This window comes from Apteryx mantelli, chromosome 5, assembly GCF_036417845.1.
Source record: "Apteryx mantelli isolate bAptMan1 chromosome 5, bAptMan1.hap1, whole genome shotgun sequence".
Lineage (NCBI taxonomy): Eukaryota > Metazoa > Chordata > Aves > Apterygiformes > Apterygidae > Apteryx > Apteryx mantelli.
This window is the reverse complement of record NC_089982.1, coordinates 44,420,467-44,439,802: the sequence shown is the minus strand read 5'-3', so window position 1 is coordinate 44,439,802 and position 19,336 is coordinate 44,420,467. Positions and strand designations below refer to the sequence as shown.

Sequence of the window (19,336 nt, the reverse complement as noted above, 5' to 3'; positions counted from 1 at the left end):
AGCTATAACCATTATTTATCTTCAGCAAATAACAAGATTTTATAAACTGATCTTCAACCTCTACAGCTGCCTTCAAATGTTTGGGGCAGGGAAGGAAGAAGGAACTATTTTAAAGACACTTTAATAAACTGCTTTGCCAGAAAGCAGTAGGCTAGCTAGCTGACCTGATACCTTTAGTATTATTAAAAATAAATTAGTATTATTAAATAAATAGATAAAAGAAAAGCACTCCTGTAAAACTTAGATGTTATTGTACCAGACTTTTACTGGATATTCTTAGCACTTACAAAATATTCAGTATTTCTAAAATATGCTTTTACAAAAAATAGTCAGTGGTGATTGCTAGGAGTGGGACAGGTCCTTGTGCGTGGCGTTGTTGGTTTTGCCTGTTTTCCAGATTACCTTGCTGAGAGGTGCTGACAGCTCAGGGTGCCGCTCTCTGCCTTTTTGAAAAGCTGTCTAAGAGGTGCCGTGCAGCAAGTAGCGAGGTCCCTCCCCGGATGGCCCAGCTGTTTATTTGCTCGTGGCTGCCAGTCCCTGCTGGTTCAGGCCTGGACTTGCACGCTGCGCTGGTAGCGCTCTGTGGCCGCGCACCGCTTCAGCCAGGAGCTGGACACATCAAGGGACGCAAGAGATTTCAAGAGGGCGCTGAAATCTTAGTTTCCATCTGTTCAGCCTGACGTCCATTGCTATAAGGTAGGAGCGGTCAGTGCCTGCAGTCACTGACTCCAGCTGGTCTGTGTGACCAAGCCATGGTCTGTTTCTTGACGATACTTTGCAGGGGTGGTTTTCTTTTAATGTGTAAAGTGCTGCATGACAGCACGGGAAGTGAAGCGTTCAATTTAGCAACAGATTAAGCAGCAATAGCACAAGCTTCTCTTGGTTGCCTCCGTGGTGCTGCCTCACTTCTCACGAGAAGATCAGCTCAGTGCCTGAGTTAACTTCAACATGATCCTCGTACTGAAGTGTCAAATAATACTAGTTGTAGTGGGGAAACCTGTTTAGCAAGGATCATACAAAAATGTTATGTAATTTGCCAAAGCCTCTGAGATACATATATATATTTTTTTTTAAAGGGAAGCATTTTCATGGGGTACTGTGAATAGATTTCTTAAGAAATCATTTGCTTACATATCTGTTGGTAAAGTACATTTAACTGTACAAGAAAACTTCATGTTGGCATGATAAAGTTCATTCTTACAACACCATAAAAATGCAGAGATTTTGGATATAGTCTAGAAAAACAAAACAGAATGCAGTGTATTTAAAAAGAAAATCACTAGAGAACAAAAGCATGGTAATTTTGCCACTTAAATATCAGAGCTGGTGTGTTTGGGAGAAGTCTGCCAGGCTGCAAAATGCTGGAAGGAGAGGGGAGTGTTTTTCTTTCATACAACTTTTTTTTTTTCTTCCCTGAGCATATTCATCTCAGGTTGTATATCACCTGCCAAGAAGGCTAACACTGTATCAGAGAGACTTGGGAACTGCAACACATAACTTGTTAGTTACATAATTTATATATATGTGTGTGTGCGTGTAAATAACAATTAGTATCTAGACCTGATTTTTTCCCCAATACAAATCACAGATGCTCCCCATCTGATGAAGGGGGTGATTTAGACCCTACAGCTGGGAACAGAGTGGGCCAGCAGCCTCAGTGGTGAGCTGTCCAGACAAAGTTGAAAATCAGGAGCCCTTGTGGTGGTGGTGGTTGTCTGTAGTCTAGAGGAGAGTTCTCCTAGAATTAAACACCTAGGCCTGTGAGACTGCTTCCTCATTTGGACTCCAGCAGCTCATCTTGTTTTAATGGGAATCAGTGCAAGTAAACTGTCTCAGGTTAACTATGTTTAGACTATCTGGTCTCATGATTTAATCAGGTGTCCAGAGGAAGAAGGCTAATGTCACTTTGACAAACACTTGGCTACTTCTGCCCCATGAACAAACACACATTTTAACTACTGTGTTAACAAATAAGAATTGAACAGAATCTTGTCTGAACTTTGGAGAAAGATATTTATTTGTCAACTATAACAGTTTAAAAAAAGAAAGGGGGGGGGAGGGAGTGAAACTCCTGTTTACTCTGTGTCAGCAAAGTCCTAAGAGTACAGTGAAGATCAGCTTTCCTTTAACTTTTTTAAAAGGATGGGTCAGCTCTCTTGATGAGGACACAGCTCACAGATAGGTTAAGTTGTAATTACTAACATACAATTTTCACATAAATTCTGCCCTGCTGCTGTCCTCATACTATATTGTGCTCATAGGTATTCTCTCTGTAGTCTACACACCTTCAGAAAACTTGCCGTATCACTAAGGACTATTTATTTCCCCTCCATGTTATTTTGCTTATCTGTGTCACTTGAACAAAAAGCTGTAATTTTCCCCCTATAAATACTGACTCTTTGTTATGCTAGAGACCAAAAGTCTTGGTCGGAGACTGTTTTGAGACCTAATCTCAGCTCTGCGTGCATTTGTCTTATGCATTCCTGGGGCCTCTGGCTTCTCAGAGCATGGCAGAGACAAAATGTCATTGGATCACAAAATCTCATTGACTCTTTGCAAAATAGGACCAGCTTGCAGAATAAATGTGCTTGCTCAAAGGAGGTGATTTCGCATAAGAGAATTTGTTTAAAAAGATTTTTGTATAGATGTTTAAGAATATGTTTAGTAGTGTATTTGTCTACATAACGAATGATCCATTGCAAAAGAATCTTGCATTATAACAGGTGGTGATATTAAACTGTACAGGTCCCCTTGAAACACTCATAATCTGAAATCCAGAGCAACAGCTTTAAAGTCAAAACCAAGAATCTTACCAAGTTGTGCTCCCACTGAGCTCACAGAAACGCCAGTGCAATTTGGGCACTTGTTACTTAATGGAACCTTTTAATTATTTTGATCAAAAATGATAAATGTACTCTCATACACAAGTTGTGATCAGGTTTATTCTTATTTCTTGGGTATACAAATTTACTCAGTATGTATACTTAAGAGTGCACAGAAACCCCTCTAGTACAGCATCTGACATAAATGTCAATAACATTACTGTTAAAACATAGGTTTTATGCTAGTTTAACTGCACAGCACGAAGTTTATTTTGATTTCTAAATAGGAAGTCCTACAGCTGTCCTGCATTTTGGGTTTATCTACCCTTAAAGTATCTCTGATGTAACTATACTGTGTGTTTCTTGGAGATATTTTCTGAATGCAAAAGATCACATGGGACCTTCATCTGTCAGGTCAGAGTTTCTTTCCCGTGGTGGTGTGGGCAGCAGGAAAAAAACCTCCGAAGGACCCCGAACAATTTAAAATTAAAATTTAGAAGTATTTTTAAAAGCCTTTTACGAATCTCTCCCTTGCGAGGCGCCACCTTCCTGCGATGGGGACTATGGACCCTTGCGGGGGCTCAGCCTGCTCTTCAGTTATGGGGCCTTGCGCGGGCGAGACCGCGGCTGCACAGACCAGGAGGCCTCCGCCATGGCGACGCGGCGCGGCGCGGCCGTTGCGCTGCCACCGTGGCGCTGCCGCCCGGGCGGGGACTACGTGTCCCAGCGCCCCCCGCGGCAGGCGGGCTCCCAGCAGGCCCCGCGCCCCGCTCATGTCAGTGGCCTCCATCTAGACTCGACCGCCCGGCCCTGCTGCATGCCGGGAGCGAGAGTCGCGGTGAGGAGCCCCGCGGCGCGCCGTGAGCCCCTCGCCCACCCCCGTCTCCCCCCTGCCGCGCCGCCCCCGCAGGAGGAGGAGAAGGAGGAGAAGCAGGGCTGAGCGCGCAGCCGGGCTGGGCGGGCGGCGGTCAGGGGCCGCGCGGCGCCTCCGCGGTCCCCGGGCGAGCGCCGGCCCCCTCCCTGCCCCGCGGGCGCGCGCCAGTGCTGCGCGGCGCGAGGGCAGCTGCGCGCTGCCGCCCCCTGGCGGAGCGTGAGACAGCGGCGGCCGTTAGCCCGCGCGCCGCGACCGTTGCGCGCGCGGGGCGGAGGGCTATGGCGGGTGGCCGGCGTGCGGCCGCGGGGCCAGAGGAGTTGGGTGGGAGCCGGCAACGCGCCGAGGCTTCCCTCCCCCCAAAAAGAAGCTGCCGAGAGGGGAGAAGCGGCGGCGGGCGAGCTCGGCCAGCGCGGGGAGGCGCCTCGCGGTGGGCTGTGCTGAGCGAGCGGTGTGCGCCGCGGGGAGGTGTTAGTCTGAGAAACTCCTGCCTGTGCACGGGAAGGTAGCGCGCGCGGTAGCGGTGGTGTAGCCGTGGTGTTGCAGGTGAGCTAGCTTGTTCGCAGGAAGGGGGAAAAGCCCTATATAATATTGTTGCAGTAGTTAGTCAAGAACTTTCAAGAATCTTTTTGGATAATTCTCCAAAAGGATAGATCAGTCGTGATGTAGAAGGCAAACTGTACTATGTGTTTCTAATAAAAGAGCTGACAACAAAATACAGGTCAGATGTGCCTTTAGCCAGCTAAGGCAGTAAGTGCTGAAGTTATTTGGGTGCAAAACCTATTGATCCATCTCTTCCAATCTAACTACCTAATAAAGATTACCCAAAAGATCAGTCTTTCTGGTAGGGTAGTAGTGCCATTTGTTCTCATAAGTAGTGAGTTGTCTTCATGCAGGATGTTGTCTTATACACGCCCTTTTGGAAGGGCCCCCACCTGAGATGCAGATATTTAGTTTTCTTGCCACTCTTAGGCTGAAAGCCAGTTTACAATTGCCAGTTGGGAAGCAGACATATGGGTTGATTTCAAGCACCTGTGCTTACTTGTTATACAGAGGGGGGTCAGCTGCTCTTTCAGGCTGTATCACACAAGACCAAAATCACTATGCAGTTATGTACACTCATGGTGTGCCTCTATACTTAAAATTATGTGCAGTTCTAGTTACCACAAATCAAAAAGGGTATAGTAGAGCTAAGTAAGGCACGGGATAGGGTGACAGGATTAATGAGCTTGGACAGGTTTTAAGTAGGTATGGAATGGCTTCCATACATGTAAGAGTGGCTGAATAGGCCTGAAAGAGGATATAGCGGGGGAAGGTAAAATACAGAAGTGTAGTCTCTGAAGTTATGAACTGTAAGAAGATAGGAGGAAAAATGTATAGCATTCTCTAATCAGAAAGCAAATTAAGAACAAAAGGAAGTACCTTCCCGCAAATGATGAAACTTGTTGCCCCAGGATGTTTTGGCAACTGAAAGTATAATTGGGTTCAAAAGGGATTTATTCAAATTTATGGAAAAGAGGTTCATTGCTATTAAATGTTATTGTTTGGACTCTGGCTCAGAAAATCGCTAAACTGATTGATTTTTAGAGGTTGCAGAATAAAAGATCATTCTGTACAAACATTTTCTTCTTAACACTCTTTCCTAAGCAACTGTCAGGTTTTATCTAAGCTAACTATTTCAGAATCATTTCAGATTTCAGTTTCAAAAAACTTTTTCTTTAAAAGCAGAAACAAAAACCTAAGACTAGCAATGTAAATCTAATGTTATTGAGTCATGCTCAAGTGATGTGTGCCTTGGATGTCTTGTGTAGATGCTTAGGGTGCAGTGAGACCTTGAGACCAGATGCCTTTAGTACTGAAATAGTGCAAGAAGAGTATAGTTAAAACTACTTTGTTGGCTTTGAATAGTTATCATAATGCATTAGTGATAAATAACAGCTGAACAGGGCATTATGACATTTAAATACAGAAATCATATTTCATCAATTAAATTTGAGTTGCCATAACACTAGTATTGAAGTGCTAGATTACATGCATAATTTTTATGACTAGTTCAGAAATACCAATAGAATGTTACTGCTGAAGTTTTTAAGCATTAACTTACATTTATTTTCAGTAGTGGTGTCGTATTTGGTTCAGCTATTTATTTTCTGGTGAAAAAGAAAAGTAATTTTATAGTCCATATTATAAAATGCTACAAATTAATAAAAGCTGTCATGTTGGCAAGAACAGTGGCTACTCTGCTATATTGGACCTGAAATTCATGTTAATCACTCTTCATTGCTTTATTTGCAATTTTTGAATTATTTTTGAAGATGAACAAGGTTTGTGCAATTTTTGGAGGATCACGAGGAATAGGAAAAGCTGTTGCAGAATTACTGGCACAGAAAGGCTGCCGCCTGGCGATTATTGCTAGAAATCTGGAGGTAGCCCAAACCACTGCACATCATCTTGGCGGTATGTACGCTGCTTTGCAATGCTTTCTTCACTGTCCAATGCTTAAGCAACTTGTAAAAATAGTAGATTATTAGTAGGTCAATAATAGGTCAAATAAACCTGATTGATTGTTAGCTAGATGCAGATTAAAATAAAGCTGAGAAATTAAAAAAAAAAAAGTTGTATCAATATGATTTGTTTTTCACAATATACTTTGGGGAAGTTAAGTATGTTGCAAGTCATATCTTACAGATAGAGTAGATGATATCAAGGGAATTGTTCAAGGTCACACAAGTGAGTTAGTATGAACTGAGGCCAGTCTGCTTATGCTGAACTTCAAATTCTAAAAGGCCAAAAATATAAAACAAGAAATTGTCACATACAATACTTGCAAATTGTCCTTGTTCAGTTGGGTTTCTCAAGTTAAAACTACTTCTACATCTGTTTTTACAGTTGAGTTTATACATTCTTAAGAAGGTTTATGAATGATGCAAGATCTTTTACTATTGTTATGATGTGGCTTTATTTCAATACAGAAGGACATCTGGCACTTAGCTGTGATGTATCCAGAGAACAAGATGTCCAAAATACTTTTGAAGAGATGCGGAGGAATTTAGGTCCTATTAATTACTTGGTTAATGCAGCAGGGATCAACAGGTTGGTTATTAGTTACAAGGTTGTATGTAATTCTAGACCACACCATCTTTTGGAAGATGCTAAATATAGAAGAGGGCCTTTACATTTAATAAGATTATTGTTAATGAGTGCATCTGAAAACAGAATTAAGCATTCGCCAATGTTTTACTTCTAATGGAAGTTAAACTTTAGTAGATTAGATGATAACAGCTTTCACCATAGTTTCTGAGTTTGTTCCCTCACTATTCCTCTTTCCTCCACTTCACTCCCTAAAATGGTCCAAAACAATGTTTGATACTTCTTTGCAATAATGGTCTTTGTTATCAGAAGAACATCTTATCTGTTTTGGTGTTTTTTCTGCTATGTGTAATCCTTGCAGTTTCATAATTTTGAATGCTAGGTTGTATAGAACCACATAAGGTCCTATTCCAGTACCATTCATTTGTCAAGTTTTATCATGAGTAAATGTGATTATTGGGTAGTCCCATGAGTTCTTTTGGTGGGGTGTTTTTTTTTTTTTTGGTCCGTTTGTAGGGATGGCTTATTACTGAGAACCAAGACTGAAGATATGATATCCCAGATTCACACTAACCTTCTGGGAACAATGTTGACATGCAAAGCTGCTGTAAAATGTATGATTCAACAACAGGGAGGTGCTATTGTTAACGTAGGTAAGTTGCTATTTTAATCCAGTGGCATTACATGTAAATTAGTTTTATAGAAAATTTTAGTAGGTGTAACATATTGAAATATATTTTTTTTTATAATTGACTCTTTTCTTTCTGTTTAGTCATTGTATTTTTAGCATTTCTTTGTGAATGCTTATCTTTTATGTAACTACAGCAACTTATAAAAACTGCTTGTATCAGTAATAAACACCTCATTTTATATTTTTTCAGAATTTTATCATGCTTTATCAACTCTTTCAGCAGCTAAATTTACCAGCTATGAGTTATTAATTAGACTCAAGTAGGTACAGGTGTTTGGGGGAGGTTCTGTGCAAGGATACTTTTTCTAGAAAGCTTTCTGTTTTAATTTCTTGGCACATGTTAGTCAACATACATATGTGCATTCCACAGAAATCATACATAATTGAGCAATTTGCTTATCCTAGCAATAGGCTATAAAATACATTCACTAACATACTTTTTATTCCTTTTTTGTAATCTCATTTTCATTCTGATTTTAAAAACAAAATGATAAAATTAGTATAAGCATCCAAATTAGTAATTTGATCTTTTCTTCTCTTTGATGTTTCTTTATTTTAGGAAGTATTGTAGGAATTAAAGGCAACTCTGGTCAAAGTGTGTACGGTGCTAGCAAAGCAGGATTAGTTGGATTTTCACGCTCTCTTGCTAAAGAAGTAGCAAACAAGAAAATTCGAGTCAATGTGGTTGCTCCAGGTTAGTTTATGTGAAGTTACTCAATCTTTGACTGTTGCAGTAACTGATCTGCAAGACTGCTGGATGTTTGCTCTACTCTGAAAGTAACAAGATATTTTAACTTTTGTAAGTAAGTAGTTTTCCTCTCTTTTTCAGTTTAAAGTATAATGCATTCTTTCAGTAAAAGTTCGCCCTTTTAAAGGGAATACTGGGAAATTTGGGGGAGTGGGTCTTCCTGTTCCTCTATCCGTTGTTACATAATGGCTTTTTTTCTTTGTTCCTCCTTCAAAACCTGCTATCCTTACAGGCGAAGGGTTAGAAATAATTATATGCAGATTGCTAGTTTCCCTCCTGTTCTGCTAGAGAGTTATTTGTTATTAGAGAAATATTAAAGAGCATGAGAAGCAAGCGTGAAGGCATCCCTGCCTTTCCCTTTAGTAAAAGGAGAGAATCTGGAAGGAAAGTTCTGTAAAGATGAGGCTGTGATTTCACAAGATAATCTTTTCCAGTCTGATAAATCACCACCCCTTGAGAGAAAATCTCTTCTGGCTTTCTTGAATTTCTCTACTCATGGCTGTGTACTCTGGTGCTCAGCTTGTGGTAGCTCTGATGCCTTTAAGACCTCTACATGAACCAGTTCAAATTGTGAACTAGGCAGGAAAAATATTTTTTCTTGTTTAGTGAGTCTAACAGCCCACAGAAGGCTCCAGAGCCATCAAAAGGGGCAGGACTTTACAGCAACAAGCAGAACTGAGACTTTCCCCTCTTGGTGGCAGATAGACATTAGGTCAGATCAGCTCTTTATGAGGCTGCAGCTTATGTGAATAGAAATCAACAATGCGGGAAAACTGAAACCGAGTTAATGGAAAATTATAAAGAAATATTTTTCAAAATTATGAAGAAATATTCTTCAAATAAGTGTGATGATAGAAATTCTGCAAGTGCTATAATAAATTATATAGCATAATGGAAACACTTGCAAGCTGTAGGTGTTTCTTGCCATAGATTTCATATGAGTTTTTATTGAAAGTGTTTTGGTGAAATGACTATATTTTTGTCTTCCAGAAAAGTGATACTAAATATGGGGTTTGGGCCCAAGTCTGTAGAGTTATGATTTTTTTTCATAGACTTCTAGAGATTCTGCATTTGGATTATTACAACAGTGCTTACAAAGCTGGAAGATATCGTATTGGTTAGGAAAAAAAAATTGTTCTCAGCTATAAAATGGTGTGAACTGACTTCTGCAGCTTTGAAGAATGATAGCTGGTGCTGAATTTTGGTCGTAGCTTTCACTTGGGAGGATTCCAGGAAAAATGAGCTTGAGAAATTTAGTTAGAGATTATGTAACTCTTCAAATTTTCTCCTCTCTTAGGCTTTGTTCACACAGAGATGACTGCTCATTTGGAAGAAGATCAGTTGAAGAAAACAATTCCTCTTGGGAGATTTGGAGAGCCTCATGAAGTTGCACAAGCTGTTGTCTTTCTGCTAGAGTCTCCTTACGTTACAGGGAGTATTCTAATTGTAGATGGAGGCTTGCAGCTTCTGACTTAAATGCTACATCATATAAGTACCATACTGATATGTCATGATGGTAGTTATAAAGCATGCACTAATCAAAGGGAGGGGCAAAAAATTTAGCTGCAGATTGACATATGTAATTGACTTGATACCCTCTAGTCAGAGTGGTAATTCATAAGTAATAAAGTGCAGCATGTATGTTTAGTTACCTGAAAAAATCCCCATGGTATTACAAAGTCTGTGTATGTAACATAAAATTTAAAAAAGATCTGGTTTGGAATGATGATAGCTCTAAATAATATCTTGATTTATCTTAAAAGCACTATATTTTTATAAAGTCATGTTTTCTTTGGGGTAGCGTGGAGATTATATTCTGAATTATTATGTTACACAAAGATAAATAAAATGTGGAGGCATGTTTACTGGTTGGCAGTTATGACTGCATCAAGTTTATCATGTAGGGGGAGGATTGTGAACTGTTTAATTTTTTATTCTTATCAGTCCCTAGAAAATTGGTTTCCTTTTTTGTTTGTTTATAGCTGAAACTACAAAGGTAGAAGCTTCTAAATCTCCTACCTCAATTGCCTTTAGGAGATTTAATGATAGGTAATGCACTTTATAAAGACAAAACCGGCTCAGTTCTATTAATTACGCATACAGCACTCATTCATTTCAGCAGCACTTGAGGATATATTGAAGGACTTCTGATTGGTCATTGGAGATGCTAATTTTGTAATATTCTGAGTTTGAACGGAAAATACACTATGAACTGTACAGTTGCAGGCCTTCCACATAAAAGGTGTAAAAGTAGCTGTGCCTTTTCACTGACTTGAAACATATTTAGAAACAAATAACAATTCCAAACTGTGAAGTCAAGGTGTATTGCTGTATATCTTCTTGAAAACTCAGTTCAACTGTGTTATGCTGATGTTCTTTAATATTTATGTACAGTCAATAAAATAGCCATTTATCTTATTCAAAGCAGCTTTTGAAGCAGAGTAATTATTCGACTGTAGACAATCTTGTGTTCTTTTGCTGAAATATTACCACAGTTTGACTTCAGGCTTTTCAATTGAGATCAAGTACTTTTTGGTGGCTAATGTTTTTATCTTCTCTGAAGAAAACTATGAGCGTGGTTTAGGACCTTCACTTCTTAGCTCCAGTGTTCATTGCATCATGATCCAGATGTTGGTTCAGCTTTTGAAATTTTCCCCTCTTGGCACAAACTGAAGTGCAGAAAGAAGAGATCTCACTGATGATAACTTGGACTCTTTAAAGTCTGAGATTTTCTTCATTTGTGCAGCTGAGAAATTTTGTCTTTATGCCAGAAAACAGTGCATGTTCAAGTTTCTTGATGGTAGGTATTGAGAAATAATATCAGGAATGGTTGTATTTTCAAGGGTTTTAAAGGTAATTGTGTTATTCACTGTGGAATCTAAAATATCACTAGAGGTAGCCCTGTCCTTATCTTACTGATACCTCTTTGTTGAGAAGTGTTATTTGCTGTGAAAAGTTATGTGTCATCTGTGTCTTTGTACCAAAAATATAACTGCTAATTCTGTTTCTCTGTGTTAGGAGGAATTGGCCAAAGTATAGATGAATTTTTTCAGAGGGCACTGAGGGTGAGGGAAGACAGCTGGTACTCCCATTTTTACTAGTCAAGCAGTAATATGTCAGTAAGTTGGCTGCTGCCCATACCTGTCCTTAGTATCTTACAAACAAAGGTTGTGTGACACATTTTGACCCTGAGCCAAACTTAAAAGACTAAAAGCAATTCCCTATTAGTGAGCTCTGCACCTAATTATTATTGCCCCTTGTTTCACTGAATAAGTTATTAGCAATAGCACTTTTTTTATATATTTGTGATTAACACCTGAGATAACATCTTGATAAGATTCTCAGTATGCTGCTGCATAACATTCTCAAAATGTTGCAGCACTTACTATGTTTTTCATTACTGCAGTTGTTGGGTATGCTATAGGACCTGAATGAGATGTGGGTAGCCTTAAAATCATATTTTGAAAAGTATTTTTTTTTCTGCTCTTCTTCAAACTGGTAAATTAGAATTGAAACCTAGTAGTAATCCATTTCAGGATTTACTGTGTACACATATGCTAAGAACATACCATCTGTATTTGTCAGACTAAGGTTGTGCCTGGCCTGGTGTTATGTCTCAGAAAGTGGCAGTAGTGAATGCATAGGGTGGATAACAGGTCAAGTGTGTGGTGATGTCACCTTAGAATATTCTCGAATCCTCCAGCAATTTGTGATTGATATGTTTTGAACCTGCCATTTGATAGCTCTGATTGAGGCCTGCTGGTTCTTGTATTTGATAAGACATTATGAAAACCCTCTGTGCTGTCTCCATGCTGCTGTTGAATTTGTAGACCTTTATCGTATCCTGCCTCGATTGTTTCTGTTTCAAACTGAAGAGTCCTATTTCTTTTAGTTGTTCCTTGTTGGAAAGCTGTTTTGTACCTTTGGTTATCTTTGTTGTCCTTTGCTATACTTTTTTTGTTTCCAGGAAGGGAGGAGCAGGTGGAACTGCTCACAGTATTCTAGATGCAGGTGCACTGTGGATTTTTCTTCATAAAACAAAACACTTTTTTTTTTTTGTGTGTGTCAAAAAATAATGCCTAATTGTTTTGCCTTTTGCTGACCATTAAGCTTATGTTTTTAGAATCTAAGAAATATGTGTATGAACTATAACTCAGTCCTGAATAGTTAATTGTCAGTTTGGAGCTGGTTTCCTCATATGTATTTAGGACTGATCTTTTTTTCCCCCCCGGTGTGAATTGTTTTAATTTATCTACAGTGAATTTAATCTGCTGGTTTCAAGACTCATTTGTTCAACTGGTGAAATGGCTCTGCAACTTTTGTTTCTTTCCTTTATCTCTTTATTGAGTAAAGGGATTTGAGTAACTTATTTGAGTAAATTAGCATTACAGAAGATAGTGTTGCTTCAGAAATTGCTGTCTCAAACCACTTAGGAGTATGTTGTGCTGCACTAGCCCCAAAAGGTGTCTGTAGGATTCTGTTGGTGATCCATGTCTTTCAAAAAGAATGACCACAAATACATATCTTTTCTTTTCTATTTTTTAACAATTTACTGATACGATGACTTATCCTCTTGACAGCCCAGGATCTTTAATGTTTTTTGGTAAGAGAACATGTCAGATGCCTTTCAGAATTTCAAGCTTGCTGTGTTAATTAATATCCCTTATTCACATACTCTCTTAGCCTTTTTAAGTACTCTAAAATGTTTGTAAAACATGACTTCCCTGTACAAAAGCCACATTGACTTTCCTCAATATGTTTATCCAATTGTTTATATGCCTTTAGAACAATTTTTGGCAGTTTGCTGTGTACAGATAACAGATAATTAATCTGTATTTCCTTGGATCTCTTGGAAATGTCTTTAAAAAAAAACCAAGTAGCCCTTCCCCTGCAAAAATTACCAAAAGCCTGATGTCACTTTAGCCAACTTCCAGTTGTCTGACAATGAGGCAGTTTTATCCGAGCAGTTTCACACTGCAATTATTTGATTTCCGTTAGAATTCTGGAGTGATTACCACCTGCCTTGGCAGTTCATCACTATTTGCTCTGTAACCTGTCTACTGCTTTGCTTTGATGCAAAGAACTAATTCAGTGTTTCTTTTTTTCTTTTTTTTTTCTCTCCTCTATGACCTTTACCTCCTTTGAGCACTTTGCTTTTTATTTTGATCATCTGCTCATCTTATTCAGGAACAAGAACCTGTTCCTAATGTGGCGTTCAGTTTGTATGTCTTTTTGGAAATTGTTCCTCTAAACTCTGATCTGCCTGTAACTTTTACGTTCAGAGGCAGACTCCCTCCAGCTGCTGAAATGAGACTACTGGTTTTTTGAAGGTTGACTTTTAGATTCTGGTAGCTATTAATCCATGCCAGCTCTCTCCATTTGTCCTTCCCCTTCTTTTCCTCCCGTAAAGAAGTGTAAGTTGGCATTGTATATTTAAAGTCATCATAGTGGAAGCTCAATACATACAGTCTCAGTGTTGTCTTCAAGCACTGTATCTCCTAATTTTTTGGCTTGTCCTTTTAGTTTCATTTCAACATATTTCCATATTTTTATGTTGCTCCCTTTTTGGGAAGGCAAATGCTACAGTAGTCGACTGTTGTCTTTATTAATAAACTTGGTCAGTATTCTTGCAGAAATAGTTACCGTTACAAAGTCAGTCTTTGAAAATAACATTTTCAGTCAGGTCTTGTATGCTCCTTGGGACTGCAGCCAGAGTTGGGAGTCCCTGACTGACTGCATGAAACAACCATGTATTAAAAAATGTAATCTAGGCATCTTTGGTGTGATGTTTACCAAACTTGCTGATATTTGAAGTCTTTCATTACAGTTATACTGTCTGCCTTATTGCCCGTAATCTCCCTCAGGATATCATAGCTACTACCATCATCTTAATCGTGTGGGTAATAACATAGTCTAACAACAGATTTTATTATATCAGACCTGGAATTTCAATCCATATGTGATTTGATGATTTAATATATTTGGTGTCTAGTTTGAGGGCTTTTTATGTATTTTGTATATATACATATATGTGTGTGTGTGTGTATATATGTGTGTGTGTGTATATATATATATATGTACTGATTTGTCTTATTTCCATCATGGTTCTGGTATGCCTGTTATGTCACTGCCTTGATTAAAACCAGACATTCAGGTTTCCCAACTTGTACTTCTAGCATTTATGCCAAGCTATATATACGTTTTGTTTGTGTGTGTGTGTGTGTGTTTTCCTTCTTCAGTAGGACTGTGTGCTTGAGTTATTTTTCACGATTTCTCATTTGCATTTTGAAAATCTCTGTCCACTCTTTTACTAGAGATACAAAGTTTTTATGACTCCTTTCATAGAAGAATTGAGAGCACGTACTTCATCTGATGGTTTTCACTTGCTATGTTGCTTAAAACTTTCCTATCATCTTTTATTAAGTACCAACATTCTGCTGCTGCTTTTTGGTCTACAATGAGCTCTTTTACAGGTTCCCACTATTCCAGCAGTTTCTCCAGTTCCTAAGGAATCTGTACTCTTCTTTCCTACACCTGTCTTTTCAGGCATGCATTGAAATTTGTTTCTTCACCTTGCTCTGGGAGCATTTTGAAGAAGGCTGCTTTTCAGGTCTGATCTTTAGCTTAACCTGTGTTTTATTCCAGATCTCTTCTCGTGCTGCACCCTGTGTCACTGGTACCTACATGGCCTGGCACCACCTCCCCAGATTTTCTAGAATCCATCAAGGCATGTTTTTAAGGTGGCTGCTTTTGCAGCTGGCATTTAATTCACCATCCAATCCTCTTGTACAGTAAACTCCTCTTACTCAGTCAGCCATAAATATTGCTTTATTTCTTGGTTTCATCTGGGTTCCTGCTTCAGAAAAGATATCCTGATAAAAGAAGATTGTGTATTGCAGTATTTACTTATTTATGTGCCCCACCTGGTCTCTGCCTTGTTTGAAAACCTAAAATTGTCTTGACTTTACACTTGATTCAGCTGAAATTTTTTAGGTTGTGTGATTTGCCTATTCTGGGCTGTACTTAATCTCTGGAGCACATTGCAGGCCTAGAAAGTTAATTGTTTTGTATCTCTTTCCTGCATTTTTCCGACATTTGGGAAGATGATGGACTACTTTGTTTTTTTTCTGCTAGATTAGACAGTTGTTGGAGCCTTATTTCTCCCTCTTAGCTTTTGAGAGATATATTTATAGCTTAGAGTTCACTGTAGTGAACTCACTATGTTAAGCTTTTCTTATTTTTTAAGGATATATCACAAGTGGTTATCATCCGCAGCAGCTTCTAACAGGGTGCCTGGGTGCCTATACTTTTAGTGGGCAGATATTTGTTTTTAAATATTGCAACTGTAAGTAGGAGATGTAGTGAGGAGCAGCTTTTAAAGACTTTCTTTTATTGTAGCAAAAGTATGTAATACATCCTGTGTATAATAGTAGTGTGTGATATCCCATGAGGAGATTTCATTATGGCCTCCTGAGGGCAGTCTATCCTAAGACATTATGTTGGCAATTACTTAATATATCTATATAGTTCAAGGAAAGTGGAGTTGCCTGTTTAGATGAAAAGTTGGTAACTTGCATTGCTGCTATCAGTTTTCTGATATCCAAATCCATATATTCTGCACTATTTTGGGATGTAAGGCAGGATTTTTAAAGACTGAAAGGATTGCAATATTGAGTTCCAGTGAAATTTGGATAGAAAGCGGTATCTAAATCCCAGCCTTCAAAATACTACATCTACAGGTAAAACACACATTATAATGATTAGCCACCGCTGTTACCCAAATTTTCCTCCTTTGATCTGTTGCACAGGATGAGAGGCTGCTGTTGCATGAAACTGAAATGTGTATTGCCTGTTGCAATTGTGTGACTTTTTTTGATGTACAGCATAGTATAGTTCATTTAAGTAAAACTAATCAAAACCAAACTTTCCAAGGTGGGGTGCACCACTTACTTCACATAATCAGTGTTTGAAAAGAAGAAGGGGAAAATGTAGTGAGAGAGAAAAGTCTTTAAGGAGCATTTCCTGTGCTTATTGCCTGTGGAAGTAAGAACTCTGTTGAGATCCAGATTTACATAACACATTTTTTCACCTACACATTATGTTCAGTTTCAGACCTATAGAAGGGCTCATGTGTTGAAGGCTTTTTTTTGCTGTAGATATGTCTGAGTTAATAACTAATATTACCTCTACCTTGCCTGACATCTTTAGATCGGTATCACTACAACTGTTCTAGTATTTTATGCTTTTATTTTTCATATTAGCAGCTTATATTTATCAAGATCTGGGATATTGTTGGTCCATTTCATAGAAAAAACACAACATTGAAACTGACAATCTGTTTTTATCTCCGATTTTAAATATATCAGATCTAATTCTGATAAAATGTTTCTTTTTTTCCTCAGTGTACTTTACCATTATAATCTCAAATTCTGAAGTGGAATTAAAATTTCTGTGCTATTTTTTTAAACTAAGATTGCTTTAGCTACTTGGAGATTTGATAACAGATTGCCAGTTTGGGTATGATGGCGTCAAATGTGTTGAGACAACATACAAGTAAAACCCACCAACTTTCACTTGGTATCATTATGGCCAGATTAGGATCTTCTAGGTACAGCATGCCATTAACTGCCCTTTACTTATTACCTGTATATCTCATTTTGGCAGCATGGAATCAGTCCTTAAGGAAGCATCTGAGGTCATTTGTGACATTTTTTTTGTGACCACTCCTGTTCTCCATACTTTTTATTACTTTTCTTCTACTAAACTTAATTGATAACACAGCTGAATTTCTTGTATTCTGAATCATCTCAGATTCTAGGATCCAGTGATAACCAGTGGCCTTGTTCATTGCTATCTTACGGATATTGCAAAAATTAAAATGTTGACTACTGTGGTGACAGAAGATATCTAATTGATACTCATAAATTATGCAGTAAGTTTGTAAATTTGTGAGGTCACATTTCAGAAGAGGAAGGATAGCCTGGTTAAAAGGAAAATATGGATAATTGGAAATATTTGAATAGAACTGTGGGCATGTACAGTGAGAGTAATGGCAATAGGAATGTGGAGGGCAGATGTCACTGCGCTAACACCAGTCTGAGCAAGTGGAGCTCCAGGGCACATACTGTTTCCCAGACTGCTAGCTGACGCAGTTTAGGTGGTCTTGCATGCTAGCAGGGTGGTGGGTTTGAAATTGTTGCATCATTTTGAACAATTTATTTAGGGATAACTGAAAGTTGATTATATGGCATTGCTGAAGCATGTTAGTGTGGCAACATGACATTTGTTTCATGGATTCTAATTTAGAGATCTTCCAACTCTGTTTCAAAGGCTAACTGCGCTAAAAGTACATGTTGCACCTATATGGTGGAGGCTGTATTGTAAACACGTCTCCACCCATATGTTGAAGGCCTGTTAAAAGTTTCATTGCATTTTTACTTCCTGCTGCTGTCAGTCTGACTCTATGCTACTTATCAGACTAGTTTATATATTTCTGCTGAAAACTTTCTGTAACCCTAGAAAAAAAGATCGAATCACTGAGTATAGGGAGTGAGTCTGTTTTGCACAGATGCTATCTAGTGTGTATTGCTGCCTATTGATCATGAGATGACTGCCAGCAGTGGAGTGGAGCTGCATCCGTTTTCTGCGTGTTCTTATAGCTTTTTTATTGGAAGGCTACAGCAGAACAGAGACCACCTGTAGTGTTATAGTTCACCCATAGTTTGCAGGGTACTAGGGTGGAAGTCATCCTACCTTTCTGCTATGCAATAAAGGTATATTCTTTTGATCTGTAAATATGAAATGAATGAGGTTGAATTTAGGGACACATTTTTGCAAAGCTGGTAGCCTTTTATGATTTTTTTTTTCTGTAAAATCTTTGTTTCTGTTAGCATCATGAGGTCTTTCTTCCTGATATCCATGTCCCTATAATCTGGCTTCCAGTAACGCTTATCATGTGCTATGGTAAATGCAGTTAATGCTTCTTGGTTAATGCAGTTGATGTCCTTCCATCTGGGTGAGAACTGAATGTACTAGATTATTAATATGTGAGATGAGTTTTGTTCATAAGAAATGATTTATTCAGAAATATTCAGTTGAACCTGGCTGTGAAGAGCATTGCAAAAGAAATACATTTCAGTTTTGCCTCTAAAAAGGTCCTTTCATTTGAGCTCCCCTTCCTGTAATATCCTCAGTAAACAGGAGCTATATTTCTGCTATATTACTGCAGATTAATGGTCTGCTATGTTCTTATGTCAGCCTTCTCTGACTTCCAAATTCAGCTCAATGACACTTACTGGGAGTTTGGTTCCAAATACTTGTTTGACTTCAGCCAAAATGAACAAGGACAAGATCTGCATTCTTAAGCAAGGGCAGTGGAAACACACTGATGATCCTCTTCTGTAGCAAGACAAGAAATAACCTTTTATTCCCTCCCACCCCCACCCTTGAGGTGTCTGTAATCTTTTTGCTTCACCCTGGGCTTGGATGCCACTTGCCCTGTGCAAAGACAGATCACTGAAGTCTTAGTCCTTGGAATCAGTGGTTCGATGTTAGACTCTGTAACTGTTCATCGTCCCTCATAGGAAGTGTAGGCTGACCTGAAGCTCATTATTTTAGAAGGACGATTCCTAGCGGTAGCTTTGCTTGTCCTTATACATTTTTATATTGTGCAAGATGTTAATAATTACAAATGAAAACCTTGTTCTGCTTTATGAAGTTGGTCTTTTAATGGACTTGTTGCCCTTAGAAAACTTGGAAGGGTACAAGTGTTTAAAAAAAATAATTTTAAGATAACTTCAATCTTCTGTTAGGCTTTTTAACTGCTTTATGTGTTTTGTACGCAAGACTTTTGAGGGAAACAACTGATAGGGTCTATTTAGTAGTATAATGCCATTTTTAGATTTGGAAATCTACACTATGTAATTACTCTTTTTTTTTTTTTCTAGTGGAAACTGGATCTGGAACTTTTTGTACTGGGCATCTTGAGAAAACTGCTGCAGTTGCATACCTCAAATGACAGCATTCACATACAGTATAAGATCTTTGGATTTATTAACAGTTGTACTGATAGATGAAGTAAAAGTAAGTGAAGTAAAATTTATTTCAGGATTTAA

The 19,336-nt window shown here is 38.6% G+C and overlaps 1 protein-coding gene across 2 annotated transcripts; it reads left to right on the top strand.

The window, feature by feature from the left end:
- The first annotated feature begins 3,623 nt into the window (after positions 1–3,623).
- On the top strand, positions 3,624–10,646 carry CBR4 (carbonyl reductase 4). Of its 2 annotated transcripts, none has more exons than XM_067297893.1 (6): positions 3,624–3,660; positions 6,009–6,150; positions 6,666–6,786; positions 7,300–7,436; positions 8,034–8,168; positions 9,520–10,646. In XM_067297893.1, the coding sequence occupies exons 1-6, from the start codon at positions 3,640–3,642 to the stop codon at positions 9,696–9,698; spliced, it is 735 nt and encodes a 244-aa protein (XP_067153994.1). In that variant the 5' UTR covers positions 3,624–3,639; the 3' UTR covers positions 9,699–10,646. The 2 variants fall into 2 exon arrangements, with proteins under 2 accessions (XP_067153994.1, XP_013797661.2); XM_013942207.2 differs by lacking the exon at positions 3,624–3,660 and adding an exon at positions 4,003–4,239.
- Positions 10,647–19,336: the final 8,690 nt, after the last annotated feature.

Bases quoted from the DNA above. Each gene is read 5' to 3' on its own strand.
- CBR4 (XM_067297893.1), top strand. From the start codon at position 3,640: ATGCCGGGAGCGAGAGTCGCG. The intron at 3,661-6,008 runs GTGAGGAGCCCC...TTATTTTTGAAG, and splicing joins TGCCGGGAGCGAGAGTCGCG to ATGAACAAGGTTTGTGCAAT. The intron at 6,787-7,299 runs GTTGGTTATTAG...GTCCGTTTGTAG, and splicing joins AATGCAGCAGGGATCAACAG to GGATGGCTTATTACTGAGAA.